General features: G+C 39.5%; 1 protein-coding gene across 2 annotated transcripts in view; it reads left to right on the plus strand.

Annotated features, from left to right (window-relative positions):
* The first annotated feature begins 135 nt into the window (after positions 1-135).
* Positions 136-17,626, plus strand: part of STAM (signal transducing adaptor molecule) — a 78,192-nt gene continuing 60,701 nt past the window's right edge. Inside the window, exon 1 of one of the 2 annotated variants that reach the window (XM_027073542.2) lies at positions 136-366. In XM_027073542.2, coding sequence (XP_026929343.1) covers positions 327-366 — 40 coding nt within the window. In that variant the 5' untranslated portion in view covers positions 136-326. The remainder of the gene's footprint in view (positions 367-17,626) is intronic. The other variant, XM_053225360.1, reaches the window with a different exon arrangement.

Below are 17,626 nucleotides of genomic sequence, written 5' to 3' on the forward strand. Positions count from 1 at the left end.
GTGGGGGTCCGGGAGAGGGGACTCTTTGGTGGGGCCTGATTTGGCGGGGCAGGTTCCGGGCAGGTCCTGAGCAGGCAGCGCCGAGGTCGCCTAGGTTCCCGACAGGCTCCGCGCGGCGGGGGCCTTGCCTGCGCCTCCGCTGTTGCCGCCGCCGCCGCCGCCGCTGCCGCGGTTGCTGGGGGTCGGTGAGAGGTGGAGCTGTCGCCAAGCCCGTGGAGTCTGTCTGTGTTGCTGTTTTTGCCTGAGGAGTCTTCCTTCCGAGGTCGCTCCCCGACTCCCGTGGTGTCGAGGGGGAGTCCCTGCGGACGCCTGGGCACGCAGCGGAGATGCCTCTCTTTGCCACCAATCCCTTCGATCAGGATGTTGGTGAGTGCTTTTGCCGCTCCCTGTCCGCCCCGCGCCGGAGTGCAAGCCCACCCTGCCTGCCGTGTGCGGGTGCCCCGACCCGCTGGCCGGGGCTGAGTGCTTCTCCTTTCCCGAAGCTCCTTCTTAAAGAGTTTGGAGGAGGTTGGGGGCTTGGCTCACCCTCTTTGAAAGAAATGGGACTCAGAGAGCCTGCGAAATGGGCCTTGGACTAGCACTGTGGGTTTCACAAGAACTGCTTCTGATGTAGAGGGCCTCGGAGGAACAGCTGGTGTAGCATCTGGTGCTGGGACAGTGCTTCTGGAAGAAGAGAGTTTGAGAGCCGAGCAGTATGTCACCTAGGGTAGCATGATAAGCCCTCCAATAAAGTGTTTTCCCTGGACAAATGTTAAACGTTTGGAATAGGAGAATGTTTTGGGTTAGTTTCCTTAGGGGACTTAAAAAACATTTTTGTTGACTGTAGCGAGAGGAGAGAGCTTCTGGTGCAGGGTTGATTCTCAAAAATGTTAGGAGAGATGCAAATGGAATGCTTGGAAACGACTGAAACCGAATTTAGGACCGGAACCACTGTGCTGCATTTTTTAGCCTGGCTCTCAGTACTTTAAGAGGCGTGGAAGAGAACCTTAAATCTGAGAATGTTAATTCGTTTTGATTTTGAAATGCCTTTTTTGTTTTGTTTTTCTGTTTTCTGAATCGTTGGTCTTAGGTCCTGATCGTACCGACTCAACAGGTTAGTTTTTTGTTTGTTTCTGGTCTGAGGGTAATAATTACAGGACTTTGAGTTTCCTGGAGAAGAATTTTGGGGTGATTTGAATGCACTTAGGAACCAGTTTGGTATATAAGTGTGGAATGAAAGCAAGCCGTATACCATGACGAACTCCGTAGTAAAGAAATATAAGGACACCCTTTTAGACTTGTTTTTTATTTTTTAGTATAATTTAGTTACAAAAGGTAGGTGTTGAATTTTGCTTTTTAACTCTTCCTTAGAGTATGTCACTGAGTCTTGGAGGTTTGGGTTAAGACTAGAAAGGAGTTCACTTGGCCACTGCCTAGCTTGTAGTGAAATCATAGGCAAGTCACTTAAGCTCTCTGAGTCCCAGGGTGCTCATCTTTAAAGAGTGGAAAAACACATTATTTTTGTGATCAATGAAATAACATGTGTAGAGGGTCTACTACGGTGCCTTTCTATAGTAGTCGCCTACCAAATGATAGCTCTTTTTGGTTCCAGTTTCAATGAATGTCCTAAATCAGCAGTGGGTGGAACTTTAGAGATAGCCAATAATACTTAATAAATAATTGGAAAATCGCGTTTAATTCAGTAGGCACTTAGCACACAGTCAGATCCCTGACTCACAGTAGTTCAACTTAACGATTTTCAAATTTAGGATGGTATGATAGCGATATGCATTCAGTAGAAACTGTACTTTGAATTTTGAATTTGGATCTTTTCCCGGGAGAGCCAGATGCAGTCGGTATGATCCCCTCTCGTGATGCGAGGCAGTGGCTCCCATCTGCAGCTCCCAGTTAGCTGTGCAACCATGAGGGTAAACTCCCCGTATACTTAGAACCATTCTGCATCCTTACAACCATTCTGTTTTTCACTTTCAGTACAGTATGCAATAAATTACGTGAGATAGTCAACATTTTAGTATAAAATAGGCTTTGTATTACATGATTTTGCCCAACTGTAGGCTAATGTAAGTTTTCTGAGTACATTTAAGGTAGGCTAAGCTAAGCTGTGATGTTTGGTAGGTTAGGTATATTAAATGCATTTTTGACTTAGGATATTTTCAGCTTACTGTGGGTTGAGAGCTAACCCCTCATAAGTCTAGGAAGATCTGTATTTACAGGACACTGCCTCGGTGACATAAGAGAGTGATGAATAAGACATGGTTGCTGCTCTCAAGCAGTTTTATAACATTATTTCTAGGGCAAATTATTTCTAGGGCAAATGTTCAAAATAATTTTTTTTAAGTTTATTTATTTTGACAGAGAGAGAGAGATGGGGGAAGGGTAGGGAGGGACAGAGAGAGAATCCCAAGCAGGCTCTGTGCTGTCAAAGCAGAGCCTGAAGGAGGGCTTGAACTCACAAACCTTGAGATCATGACCTCAATCAAGAGTCAGATGCTTAACTCCTGAAACAATTTCTTAATATCTGCTTCTTTGGTTTCCAGAACTTTTATCTAGTTTTCATGGCTGTATATAATCTAGTTTTCAACTACATTCACTTTTATATCCTACTGACTTTTTGAACACACGCTTATATTGGGGTTAAACAAATTTCTTAAAGTCAGACTCTTTCCCAGTACCTTTACCACCTTATTCAAACACAGGCTCTGTCAGCCTTTATACTTTCACTTGTATTATTATGGCTTCCAAATTGCTGCACGTGCTCATGATTAGAGGCCAGCTCTGGGTCCAACTCGTTTTTGAATCATTTCCTGATTACTCTAGCGTAAAGTTTCTTAGTGACACTTGACATTGTGGACCAGATAAATGTCTTTCTTTTGCAAGCCTATCCTGTGCAATGTAGGGAAGCCTATCCTGTGCAATGGAGGATGTTTAGCAGCATGCCTGACCTCTACCCAGTAGAGACCAGTGCGCCTACCCGCCGTCCCACCCCTCCCCACACATGATTTTAAAAGTTTTCTGACATTACTAAATGTCTCCTGGGGGCACAAAATAGCTCCCAGCTGAGAACCACTCTTTCAGCCTACTGGAATCTTTGCCCTTTTCCAAACTCCTGCAATGCTTTCTGTCTTCACCAAATTATTTAGTATAAAAGATAGTTATATTCTGTACTATGTTTCTTAATTATTTTATTAGTTGCAACATATTAGGTGCCTAATGTTCAATTGAGAATGTCTCACTTGAGCTTACTAGATAGTAAGCTTCTTGAGTGTAGGAACATTCCTTTGCTCCAGGAAAGCTTACTTTTTTTTAAATTATATTTTACAGAGAGAGAGAGAATGTGTGCGGGGGAGAGGGGTGGGTTGGGGGGGGAGAGAGAGAGAGAGAGAGAGAATGAGAATCGTAAGCAGTCTCCAGTGTCCGCACGGAGCTCCACTGTGGGACTCCATCGCGTAATCACGGGATCGTGAACTGAGCTGAAATCAAGAGTTGGCTGCCCAACCGACCAAACCACCCAGGTACCCCTGGGGAAGCTTACTTTTTTTTTTTTTTAATTTTTTTTTTCAACGTTTATTTATTTTTGGGACAGAGAGAGACAGAGCATGAACGGGGGAGGGGCAGAGAGAGAGGGAGACACAGAATCGGAAACAGGCTCCAGGCTCTGAGCCATCAGCCCAGAGCCCGACGCGGGGCCCGAACCCACGGACCGCGAGATCGTGACCTGGCTGAAGTCGGACGCCTAACCGACTGCGCCACCCAGGCGCCCCGGAAGCTTACTTTTTAAAGTTAGTCCGGTTCTGTATTTGGATTAATTTGCTCCACATGATCCATATATCAAAATATCATGAAAAGTTACCTAAGGAGACCTGTCAGAGACTCCCAGTAAGTAATTCTTGGAAAGAGTCCTTTAGACTCCCATGTTAACTTTTTTACTAGTATGATATGTAGAATACTGTGTGTAGAATAAATTTAACAACATTCCTTCTTCTTTGTCCATCAATGAGTATGTGACATTAAAGTAGTCCTACTAACTCACTTGATTTAATTATAACTTAATGTTGTATTTGTACTTCTTCAAAATTAACTGTCTTTAGCTTTATTTATAAACTGAAATGGTGAATCAGAAATTCACTATCTGATTTATGTAATGTAACATTTTATACAAAGAGGCAAAATACTGGTCATAGCTTTTTCCTGGAAGAAATGCTGAAATGTGTTGTTAGAATGTGAGCTCTAAGAGGACAGAGATTTTTGGTTTGCTCAGTACTGTATCCCAAGCATGTAGGCCACTGTCTGCACTAATAAAACATTCAGCAAACATTTATTGAATAAATTAATTTTATTTTGGATGTTGTGTTTCTTGCTCAGTTCAACTGTTGAATTACAACGATAACTTATTCTATTGAGCTTTTATTTCAAAGTCCCTAGTGACTTCCATCTTGCCAAATCTAATGGTCAATTCCTAGTCTCTTTGTTGATCTCTTAATTTTTGTCTTTGATATACTTTATTCAGTTGGTTTCCAGGACACCAAACTTTTTCTAATTTGCTGCTTAGCTCCATTTTAGTCTTTTTGGCTTTTCCTTTTGTGACCTTCAAATGTTGAACCAAACTTTAGGCTCAGTTCTAGAAATTCTTTTGACATTTTTCTTCTTGCAGTCTTACTAGACAATTTAACTTAGCATTAAGAATTCAGACCTTGGGGGGCGCCTGGGTGGCTCAGTCGGTTAAGCGTCCCACTTCAGCTAAGGTCACCATCTCACAGTCTGTGAGTTCGAGCCCCGTGTCGGGCTCTGGGTTGATGGCTCAGAGCCTGGAGCCTGCTTCTGATTCTGTGTCTCCCTCTCTCTCTGCCCCTCCCCGTTCATGCTCTGTCTCTCTCTGTCTCAAAAATAAATAAACATTAAAAAAAATTTTTTAAGAATTGAGACCTTGGAACTATACTGCTTGAATTCAATTCCTAACTTTGCTGCTTACCAGCAGTGACCGTGGGCTAGTTGCTTAGATGTTCTGTGCATCAGTTTCTTTATCTTTAATATGGGCTACTGAGGTAAATGGTTCTTGGTTTTCTTACCTAAACCTTCTCTTTTCTTCATTCTTGCCTGTTTCAGTAGATGGCACCATCGATATTCCTGTCACTCATCTCTAATGTCTAGCTAGGAGTCATCATTGATTCTTCTTTTTTCACATTCCACATACATTCTGTCAGTAAGATCTTTGGCTCTACGTTAATCACTTCTCCTTTCCTTACCATTATTATCTTACTAGTCCAGTCATTGATATCTCTTTCATAGACTATGGCATGAGCCTTCTAGTTGGGCTGCACAATTGCCCCCTACAGTCAATTCTTGTACAAAAAAGTCAGTGATCTTTTAAAAATCTTAGATAATGTCATTTACTTGCTCAGAACCCTCCAGTAGCTTCCCATCGACTTACAGGGAAATGCAAATTCCTTATTGTGGGCTACATTTAGGCTCCTTCCTGTGTCTCTGATATGATTTTGATCTCCAGACTCTATCATTCTAAGCCTCTTGGGTCAGAACACTCTGAACTCTTCCCTGCCTCTGTCTCTGTATTGTGCTGTCTTTTTTGCTTACAATGCCTTCCCCCCCAATATTTGAAGATCTTGATGTCCATTACATCCTTTAAGACTGTGTTCAAATGAGTTTCGAAGAGAAGCTTTCCCTAATTACTTTCTATAAAAAAAAATCCATTTCTACCCTCTCATTCTGTTTCCTTGTTCCATTTTATTTTTCTTTATGGTATTCAACTACTTGACATTAATTGATTGTTCCCTGTATAAAATACAAACTCCACAGAATGAGAAAATTTCATTTCTAATTTTTTTTTAATGTTTATTTATTTTTAAGACAGAGACAGAGCATGAATGGGGGAGGGTCAGAGAGGGAGACACAGAATCTGAAACAGGCTCCAGGCTCTGAGCTGTCAGCACAGAGCCCGATGTAGGGCTCAAACTCACGGACTGCGAGATCATGACCTGAGCCAAAGTCGGATGCTTAACTGACTGAGCCACCCAGACGCCCCGAGAAAATTTCATTTCTATCCCTAGTATCTTAGGGACAGTATCTGATACATAGTAAGCAGTCAATAAGTATTTATCTAATAATGAAATTACTGATTTTTTTTTTTCATCTCCAGTCTTGTATTTCTATTGGGTATTTTGTTATCACCTAGAAATCAATCTATCAGAAAACTGAACTTATTTTCCAGTCTGGTTCTACCTTCATTATATGGTAAATATTTTACACTGTATTAGTTGTCTTGATTTGAAACCCTAGAGGCATCTCTGAATTATTACCCTGCCTCTTCTAAACCATATCTTTGTTTTTGTGATAGTACTTTTGCATTCCTAATCAGAGTACTTTGGACCAGTTCATATCCTATAGACTTGGACATGGTTTTAGTCTGTTTTGTTAGTCCATTCAGGATCATAAATCACAGCCAGTTTAATTTTCATAAATGTTAATGCTACATTATTCTCCTGCAGTATGGTGTGATGGAAAGACCTTGGGCTCTGGGTTTAAATGGCAGCTGCAGCATTTGCTGTTAATAAATGGGCACGGTATGGACATGAACAAGTACAGAAGCCCTCTGCGTTCACTTTCCACCTTTGTAAATAGGGATAAAAATATCTACCTCATGGAGTTGTTATTAGGAATATTTATAAAAATACATGATGTTCTGATTCTTTTTTAAAAATTTTTTTTAACATTTATTCATTTTTGAGAATGAGAGAGACAGAGCATAAGCGGGGGAGGGGCCAAAAGAGAGGGAGACATAGAATCTGAAGCAGGCTCCAGGCTCCGAGCTGTCAGCACAGGGCCTGATGTGGGGCTTGAACTCATGGACTGCGAGATCATGACCTGAGCTGAGAGCTGAAGTCGGACGCTTAACCGACTGAGCCACCCAGGTGCCCATGATATTCTGATTCTTTACTGGAAATGAATATGCTTGAAATCGGGCTTGTTCAAAATCATATTTAAACTTGCCTTAAGTATTCTTTTCTTCTGTGCTGATGACTGGTACTTCAGTTTAGTCATGTATGTCTAGATTCTTGGGAGTCATTCTTGACTTCTGTAGTTGTAATTTTCTACGTTCCAGACAACAGACACATATGATCTACTCTGTGCCAGTACACGGATCATGCCCTTAAGGATTCTGGTGTTGCTATAATCTCTGAGCTTTATCTTCCTAACAGGTCTTGAATCCACATTCATTTTCCCTCCATTCATTCTTCCCCTCCTTTCTATTCTCATTGCCACTGCTAGGGCTGGTTTGGGTCACTGAGCTCTTAGGTGAGTACATTAGCCTCCAACTGTTATCCCTGCCTCCAGTCTGTCCCCAGGAATTTTCTAGGTGGTTGATCGTGATATTTCGAAAATACAATATAATCATATGGCTCCAGTGATTATGGCATTTCAGTAAATCTACAGCTTTCACAGGAATTTGACTTTTCAGCCTAGAATGTAAAACTTGTTAGCATTTAGCTCCTTTCTTACCTCTTCATCCTCACGTTCCACTTTTGTTTCTCATGGCATGTTTCTTTGTTGGTTTTATACCACTGCTTTTTCAGGTGTGGATCCTCTGGCCTCGCATAGCCTTCTCTTCATTAGTTTTCATTAGGGTTGTTTTAAGGATATGATACATGTAAAGCACTTAACACAGTACTTGCTATAGTAAGTAATGGACAAATTTTAGCTTCTCTCATGATAAAGTTAGAAATAGCTGTGGAGCCTCTAGAGACTACTCAGATTCTAAGGGATGGGATTAGTTACTGTGAAAACATGCTTGAGGAGAAATGTGAAAATTTAGAATACAGATCTATTAAAGGTCTGATAACCACTGGGTTAAGAAATTATACTCATTGTTTCTTCTGTTTTAATTTTATTTATCCTGTAAGGTTTTCTTTGTATAGCTTTTTAGGTTTTCATTTCTATTTTGTGCTTTTCTCTGAGATGCTTCCATGCTGTTCTTTTGACGCCTACTGATTCCTTTCTGGTTAGTAGAGCTTCAGATTGCTTTCCTTGTAAACACAGTTTCTAGTGGTCATCGGGACTAGGGACATAAGATGAAACATTTTGAAAAATTGATAACCATAATCTCAAAAAGACAATAATTTCTTTAAGTCTTGCTTTTTCCATTAGCTCTTTTTGATGAACTATTACGTCTCCAAACTGATTGACCTTTTTTTCCCCCCATAGCCTGAACATGATGGGCAATCATCCTGTCAGCATTTCTTACCTCCCCAAATCTTTCATTAAATTTTCAAAAATGTTTATTTTAGAGAGAGAGAGAGAGCAAGCACACACAAGTGGGGGAGAAGGGCAGAGGAAGAGAGAGAGAATCTTAAGCAGACTCCATGCTCAGTGTGGAGCCTGACGTGGGGCTCCATCCCACGGCTCTGGGATCAAGACCTAAGCTGAAATCGGGAGTTGGACGTTCAACTGACTGAGCCACCCAGGCGCCCCGATTTAGCATAGTTCTTAAGGGCCCTAGGATTTCCATAATGATGAACGAGCATTGGCTTCAATTTAGACACCAGCTGCATTAGCCTCCAACAGGATGGTCAGCCTGTCTTTCAAAGCTTTGAAGCTAAGCATTGACTTCACTCTAGCTATGAAAGTCGGAATTGGCATCTTCTGCCATAAGGCTGTTTTGTCTACGTTGAAAATCTGTTTAGTGTAGCCACCTCCGTTATCTTAGTTACATCTTCTGGATAACTTGCTGCAGCTTAAACTTCAGCACTTGCTGTTTCACCTTGCACTTTTGTCTTATGGACATGGCTTCTTTCCTTAAACCTCATGAAAACTCTGCTATCTTCTAACTTCTGCAGCTTCCTTACCTTTATCAGCCTTAATAGAATTTGAAGAGAGGACATTCCTCGGGGTGAGGCTTTGACTTAAGGGAGTGTTGTGGCTGATTTGATACTCTCTCCAGCCACTAAAACTTTCTCCATATCAGCAATAAAGCTGCTTCAGTTTCTTATCATTTGTGTGCTGGAGTACTAGAGTAGCATTTTCAATTTCTGTCAAGAACTTTTCCTTTGCATTCACAACTTGGTTAGCTGTTTGGTTCAAGACACCTAGCTTTTGACCTTTCTCAGCTTTTGACATACCTTCCTCACTAAGTTGAATCATATCTAGTTTTTTATTTAAAGTAAGAGATGTGGCTCTTCCTGTTACTTGAATACTTAGAGGTGATTGTTGAGTTATTAATTGGCCTAATTTCAATATTTTGTGTCTCAGGGAATAGGGAGGCCCCAGAAGAGAGAGAGAGAGAGAGAGCGAGCGACGGAGAGAGGGGGGGAAGGAGGGAGAGAGATGGGGGAATGGCCATTCAGTGGACAGAACATACACATTTATCTATTAAATTCATTGTCTTACTATGGACGTGATTTGTGATGATCCAAAACAGTTAACATTTGCAACATCAAAGATCACTAATCTTTGTATTCAGGCATACCTTGAAGGTATTGTGGGCTGGGTTACAGACCACTGTAATAGAGTGAACATATCAATAAAGTGAGTCAAATGAATTTTTTTTGTTTCCTGGTGCATGTACAAGTTATGTTTATACCATACCATAGTCTATTAAATGTGCAATAGCATCACTCCTAGAAAGTAGTGCATACATCTTTTTTTTTTTACAAATTTTTTTTAATGTTTATTTTTGAGAGAGAGAGAGAGAGAGAGAGCGAGAGCAAGCAGGGGAGGGGCAGAGAGAGAGGGAGACACAGAGTCTGAAGCAGGCTCCAGGCTCTGAGCTGTCAGCACAGAGCCTGATGTGGGGCTCGAACTCAGGAACTGTGAGATCATGACCCGAGCCGAAGTTGGACACTCAACCGACTGAGTAACCCAGGCACCCCAGTGCACACATTTTAATTAAAAAGTGCTTTATTACTAAAAAATGCTCACCATCATTTGAGCTTTTAGCAAATCATAATCACTAATCACAGATCACTGTAACAAATATAATAAAGAGTTTGAAATATTGCAAGAATTATCAAAATGTGACACATGGAAAAATGGTGCTGATAGACTTGCTCGAAGCTTGGTTGTCACAAACCTTCAATTTGTAGAAAAAGCATTATCTGCAGAGTGCAATGAAGTGAAGTGCAATTAAACAAGCTTTGTATTAGGGTAAGGATAATCTGAGGATAAAGTGAGATCATTATGAAGCTTTGAATTCTTTAGAAGCAAGTCTCTGTTTTTGCTTGTCACTTTTACCTTGCCTACAAACCCTGTTTTTGTCTTAGAAAATAGTTTTGATTTTGCTGTTCACAAAACCATGTTGAATTGTTACTAATAGTTTTTGTTCATCCGATTTAAAAATATTCGCTGTTTTTGTCACTGACAAAGAACTGTGCTATTGCTCTTGTTGATTGTGAGGCAGCATCGATAAAGAATTTGAATAGTTCTAGAGTTCTGACATGGGTTGCGTTTCTGATCTGTAGAAGTTTGAGTCAGATCCTGATCCTGTTTATACATTGGAGAGTAAGAAGGTAGGTAGTTCACGAGTTTTCAGCAATCTGCTGACATACTCCTGGGTACAACTTAATTCAGAACTGTAAGATCATACTCTGTTAATGGTTATAAGCAGTTTATATTTGATCAGACATAAAAATATAATTTCTAGTTAACTATTGAAGTTTTAGTAAGTTTTTTTTTTAAGTTTATTTATTTTGAAAGAGAGAAAGAGCACGCTTGCATATGAGAAGGGAAGGGGCAGAGAGAGAGAGAGAGAGAAGGAGAGAGAGAGAATCCCAAGTAGGCTCCACACTGATGCAGAGCTTGAACTCACGAACTGAGATCATCACCTGAGCCGAAATCAAGAGTCAGATGCTTAACTGACTGAGCCACTCAGGCATCCATAAGTTAAGTTTTAATAAGCTTAGCTATTATATTTTTAAATAAGATGGTAGAATTTAAGTGTTTTCTTGTTTTTGCACTATGTTTTTAAATGCATAAATGCACTATGTTTTTTAAAAGGCTTGGCTACCAGTCAGTAAGGATGGTGAATAAATTATTTAAATACACTATCAGATCAAAGTAATGACTTGATTTCCTTTTCTAAGATGAAGTAAATATTAGACTGGAGGATATTGATCAGGATGAGTCACTCAGTTTTCTTTGGTTTCATAGGGGTTGGGGATCCATAGGGTCTGCTCAATTAGAGGAGGGTCTAATAGAGGTTGGGTCTCGCTGGGTCTCCTCAATTAGAGCAGTTCTACTTGGATTTGGTTTACAACTGAGTTTCTTCGAAGGTAAGATTTTCTTATAAAAGAATATTGAATGAGAGTGTGTGATCTTTGTCTATGTTAATGAGATGACTCAGCATGGAAGCTGGTCACTCTAGCTTAACCTTGTGATTAGATGGTTGAGACTTTGAATCATATGATATTAGCCAGATCCCCAGGGAGGAGTAGGAGGCCTGGAGATTGAGTTCCAGGAGGTGGCTTCATAACTTCGGAACGAAATGCCAATAAATGCTCTCGACACCAAATCTTGGTTGAGCCTCCTTGTTGGTGATGCACATTTATGTTCCAGGAGGATGATGTGTCCTGAGGGTACAGAGGCGTTGGGTTTGGGGTTGTTCCAGACCTTACCCTGTGCAAGAATCTCTTCACTGGCTGGTACAGATTTGTATCTGTTGTAATAAAACTGTAATCATAAGTACTTTTCTGAGTTCTGAGTTGTTACAGTGAATTAATGAACCCGAGGGGGATAATGGGAACCCTTGAATTTGTAGCCAGTTGATCAGAAGTGCATTTGACCTGGGAACCCCTTGCGCTTGTTGCTTGTGTGTGAAGTGCGGGGAAACTTGTGGAGTTCTGTGCCCACAACTCTGAACAGAACAGAAGGTAGCATCACAGTTACATTGTGGAGGGTTTCCTGTACTGAAAAGTAAAATTTGAAAATTATTGAGGTAGATGCTATTAAAGGTCTCTGTGTTTCTGTGACTTTTATGGATTCATATTGTGATTGCGTAAGCTTAGTATTTATTAATTACTTAGGCTGAGAACATGAATATTGAAAAAACTGCCCAAAATAGAAATGGTTGTTGTTTTCAAGGGATTTATAGTATATTATGTAAGCTTGAACAGTGACAGGTAAATTTGACTCAGTTATCCTCTTGGCATACCCGCAGCCCAAATGAAATTAAATAGCATTTCAACATTTGCTTTCTAAATAACCTGTTTAGTTTCCAAAGTACTGTTCATTTCTCATTCTATTTTCTTCTTTTCCCCTTTCAAACTATTTTCACATGTGGGTAGTATTCATTTTTGTCTGAAAGTCCAGCTCTGGTTAGGTTATTTATTTGCTGGAAATTTTATTGGCTTTCTGTTTCTTGAATTAAGACAAACACAACATCTTGTATTTTAGGTTTTTGAGTGATTCCAACCTTTCACAACATAGTCTCTATTGTATCTAGCCTAGATTCTTTGTTATGCTTCTCTTCTGTTTTTATAACTTCACTCTTTACTGTATTTACTGTATATTTACTATACTTAAATAGAAACAAAAGAGTTTCCTATTAATCCTGTTCTCTTCTTAGTTTCTAAGTATATCAAGAAGCCTTTCCGGTTTCTCTTTCTCTCTCCCCCCCCAGGTCTTTACCTTTTTTTAAGCTTGCTTGGGCTTTCCATTTTTTTCTGTGACACTTTTTCTGTTATCTATTTAGGTCTCTATCGGCTGGTTTCATTTCTTTTTTTAGAGTCGAAGCTACTTCAGATGGAGCCTGGCATAGATTAGAAACTTATTCCATTTTGTTGAATGTCTGTCCAAATTTTGTAATTTCCTGCAAATAAGTTACCTAACCAAGATCTCAGATGTATTAGACATTTGTATTCTTATACAAGGAATTCATTTGTGTGAATAACCTGCTTATGTTATTTTCCCTATTCGAAGTTGGTAGGATGATTAGGTATATAGGTACCCACTACTCGTTGGTGACAACTCACTGCCTGCGTCTGGTGGCAGTGACTGACTAGTAGGTGTTGCTCTATCCCTTGGGGCTGTGCTGTGGATCAGAAGTTGTAAGCCTGCAAAGAATTTGGACAGAGTTGGCTGCTTTCTCTTTTCTGCTTTAAACCAACTCTGACCTCCACCTCTCAGTAGTAGATCAAAATGGAGGAAATGAGTATCATTGTTGAACCAGGCTGCAGGGCATTGAGGGGATGTGGAGAGCAGGAATTTCACTGTCATCACCAAGACCAACCCTTGCAGGTAAGAATCTTGGTGTGGATCAGGCCTCTCACTCCTAACCCATCTTAGGTTAAAAAAAATGAAAATGTTAGTTGGGATCATGATGATGCTGTCTTTTAAACTATCTGTTCTTAAATTAGAGTGCTCCCGTCAAGACAGATTATGTCTACTTCTGTACAGATTTTGTTTCAGATTTCTTTTGAAATTTTTTCCCTCCTACATAGGCTCTTGTTTATTCTAACTTGCCTTATTCTGTTTTTTTCTCTTTTTCTTTTTTCTTTCTTTTTTTTTTTTTTGTTTTCTGTATTTGTTTTGTCTTTTCTTGTATCTTCTATGTGAGAAGATTCTCTCAGATACGTGATAATCCTTGGTTGTTTGCCCATGGTTAATACCAGAGAAATAGAAAACACTTCAGAAGCCGTAATCATGTGGTTAGGCCTTATAAACTGAACTTCATTATAGGTTGCTGTGGTATGCCATTTACTGTGGAACTTCCCTCTACCCCTTCATATCATGATCTTGAGTGTGTTTAGGTGTTTCCTCTTGGGCTGACCTGGAATCCCCAGAGAGCAGTCCTGTAAGGTGAAGGTACAAATGAAGGTGAGGGGGTAGAATAGAATAATTTCTCAGAGGGCAGATATTTGATGCAGGGCGGGGGTAGGATTCAAGACCACCCACTCCCAGCCCCCCAGGTCTAGAATTCACCAGGACTCATAGGACTCAACATAGAACAGCTACGATTTATTACAGTGAAAGGACCCAAAGTTCAGTCAGCAGAGGGAAAGGGCACATGAATGAAGTCCGGGAAAAGCAGACACAGGCTTCCTTGGGTCCTCTGCATAGGATATAGTTAATTGCCCCAGCAGTGAGTTGTGACAACATGTATGAAATGTTGCATCCAGGGACGTTCATCAGAGACTCAGTGCTTGGGCTTTTATTGGGAGCTGATCTTGTAGGCACACTCTACTTGGCACGTAACCCAAACTCCCACAAGGAAAGCAGGTATTCAGCAAAAACCATAGTGTTTGTACGTTTGTACAACCAGTTTAGACATAAGGAGTCAGTCTTCTCAGTTCTGTGAATGGTGGGAACTTTCCCTAAACCCAAGTTCCTGTACACAGACGATGCTTGTAAGCAGGCCCTTTAAAGGATACCAGTCAGGAAGGCTTCTGTGTTAAAGTCCTTTTTTCACAGCAAGTATCAGCATTCATGCAGTTGCTTAATTCATCTATTTATTAATTTTTTAAAAATGGACTTTATTTTTTAGAGTGGTTTTAGATTCACAGAAAAATTCAGCAGGTCAAGAAATTTCCTATATCCCTCCTGCCCCCACATACACACAGCCTCCCCAACTATCAGCATCTTGCAGCAAAGTGGTATATTTGTTGTAGTCTCTTAACCCACATACGCCTGTCATCATCACCCCGATTCCACAGCTTACATTAGCATTCACTTTTGGTGTTGTATCTGCCAAGGGTTTTGACAAATACATAATAACATGTGTCTACCGTTGTGCAGAGTAGTTCACTGCCCCACACAACCTGTGTGCTCCCCCCGTTTCTCTTCCCCTCCCTCCAGCTCCTGGCAACCACTGATTTTTTTTTTACTGTCTCCATAATTTTGCCTTCTTTCGAACGTCATATAGTTAAAAACATGCAGTATCTGGTTTTTTCACACTGGCTCCTTTCACTTAGTAGTACGCCTTTAAAGTTTGTTGTGTTTTTTAATGGCTCGTTAGTTCATTTTTATTTTTTACCACTGAATAATATTTCATTGTTCTAATGTACCTTATTTTATCCATTCATCTACTGAAGGATGTCATGGTTGTTTCCCAAGTTTTGGGAATTATGAATAAATCTGCTGTAAATATCCCTGAACATGGAATATCTTTCCGTTTATTTAATTCTTTGATTTCTTTCATCATAGTTTTGTAGTTTTTCTCATATAGATCTTACACGTATTCTGTAGATTTATACTCATTTTTATTTTATTATTTTTTTAATGTTTATTTGTGAGAGAGTGAGATAGAGTGTGAAAAGGGGAGGGGCAGAGAGAGAGGGAGACAGGCTCTGAGCTATCAGAAGCAGGCTCCAGGCTCTGAGCTATCAGCCCAGAGCCTGATGCGGGGCTCAAACTCATGGAACGAGAGATCATGACCTGAGCCGAAGTTAGACACGTAACCAATGACTGAGCCACCTAGGCACCCCAAGTATTTTATTTTTTTGAGTGCTAATATAAATGGTATTGTGTTTTTAATTTAAACTGACACTTGTTTGTTGCTCTTGTGTAGGAAAGCTATTGACTTTTCTGTAATTAACCTTGTATCCTACAGTTTTGCCAAAATCATTTATTATTTCTAGGAATTTTTGTTGTTGATGATGTTTTTGGATTTTCTACATAGATGAACATGTCATCTGTGAGGAAAGACAAGTTTATTTGTTCCTTCTTAATCTGAGTACTTGATGTGTGTGTGTGTGTGTGTGTGTGTGTGTGTGTGTGTGTGTATGTATGTATGTGATGTATCTGGTTTTTTTTTTTTTTTTGCATTAGCTAGGACTTCCAGTATGGTGGCAGAAACATATGGTGAGAGAAGACATCCTTGCCTTATTTCTGATCTTAGTGGTAAAGCTACTAGTGTCTCACCATGAAATATATTAACTATAGATGTTTTTGTAGATGTTCTTTATCAAGTTGAGGAAGTACCCTTTATTCCTAGTTGGCTGAGAATTTTTATCCTGAGTTGTTAGACTTTGTCAGATGCTTTTTCTGAGTTTATTGATAAGATCATGTGATTTTTTTCTTCTTTAGTTGTCAGTGAGATGGATTACATTTATTGATTTTTGAATACTGACCCAGCATTGCATACCTGGGATAAATTCCATTTGATTGTGAAGTGTAATTCTTTTTTATATATTGTTGGATTTGATTTGCTAATATCTTGTTAAGAATTTTTGCATCTATGTTCATAAGAGATTCTAGTCTATAGTTCTTTTTCCTAGTAATGTCTTTGTCTGGTTTGGTAGTAGGGTAGTATTGTTTTCATAGAATGATTTCCTGTTTCTGTCTTCCAGATGAGATTGGAGATAATTGGTATAATTTTTTCTTTAAATGTCTGGTAGAATTTAACATTAACTTCTCTGTGCCTGATGCTCTCTGTTTTGTAAGGTTATTGATTATTGGTTCAATTTTTTTTTTTTTTTTTTGGTGAGAGAGAGAGTGCAAGTGGGAGAAGGAGACACAGAATCCAGGCTCCAGGCTCTGAGCTCTGAGCCTGATGCAGGACTCGAACTCACAAACCATGAGCTCATAACCTGAGCTGAAGTTGGACACTTAACTGACTGAGCCACTCAGGCACCCCTATTGGTTCAGTTTTTTAAATGTGGTATTCAGATTGTCTTTTTTTTTGTATGTGTATACTGTGACAGATGTGTCTTTGAAGGAATTGATCCACTTTATCTGAGTTATTAAATTTGTGGGCCTAGAGTTATTCATAATTCTCATTTGTGGTTTTCCAACACTGCTGAGCAGCTCTCTGCTTCTCAGTGGATAACTGACCAGTGTCCCACTAATTTAACTCAATTCTGACACTATCTATCTGCCTGGAAATAATGTCAGATCCCACAGGTTAAGGGCTCGGTCCCACAAGACTGTCCTCACTCTCCACTTCAGATGCCAATCAAAGTCTAGGATATGACCTGTGCTTCTTACTGATTGGCTATAAATTGGAGGTTCCCATGATCCTCTCAATATTATTGAGCCATAGTAATGTTCGTATTACTTTAATGTTTGTGAGATCTGTAGTAACATCTCCTTCATTTCTGATATTAGTTATTTGTATCTTCTCTTTATTTTTTTCTTTTTCAACTATCAATTTTATTGATCTTTTCAAAGAACCAACTTTTGGTTGTATTGATTTTTCTCTATTTTCTTTTTTCAGTTTCATTGATTTCTGCTCTAATTCTTTTCTTCTGCTTACTTTGGATTTAATTTGCTCTTCTGGTTTTCTAAAGTGGAAGCTTATGTTAGTGATTTTAGATTTCTTTTTCTAATGTATGCATTCAAAGCTGTAAACTTTTCCAGTATGCATAGATTTCAACTGTATCATACGAATTTGGTATGTCGTACTTTCATTTTCATTTAGTTGAAAATATTTTAAAATTCTCTTGAGATTTCTTCCTTGACTGTGTATTACTTCGAAGCATGTTATTTAATCTCCATATATTTTGTGATTTTCTAGCTATTTTTTTTGTTAATTTTTCATTTAATTCCATTGTGGTCCTTGAGCAGACATTGTAAGATATCTAATCTTTTAACATTTATTATCGTGTGTTTTATGGCCATGCAGTATATTTTGGTGAATATTTCATGTAAGCTTGAGAAGAATGTGTATTCTGCTGTTGTTGTATAG

Source organism: Acinonyx jubatus, chromosome B4, assembly GCF_027475565.1.
Source record: "Acinonyx jubatus isolate Ajub_Pintada_27869175 chromosome B4, VMU_Ajub_asm_v1.0, whole genome shotgun sequence".
NCBI lineage: Eukaryota > Metazoa > Chordata > Mammalia > Carnivora > Felidae > Acinonyx > Acinonyx jubatus.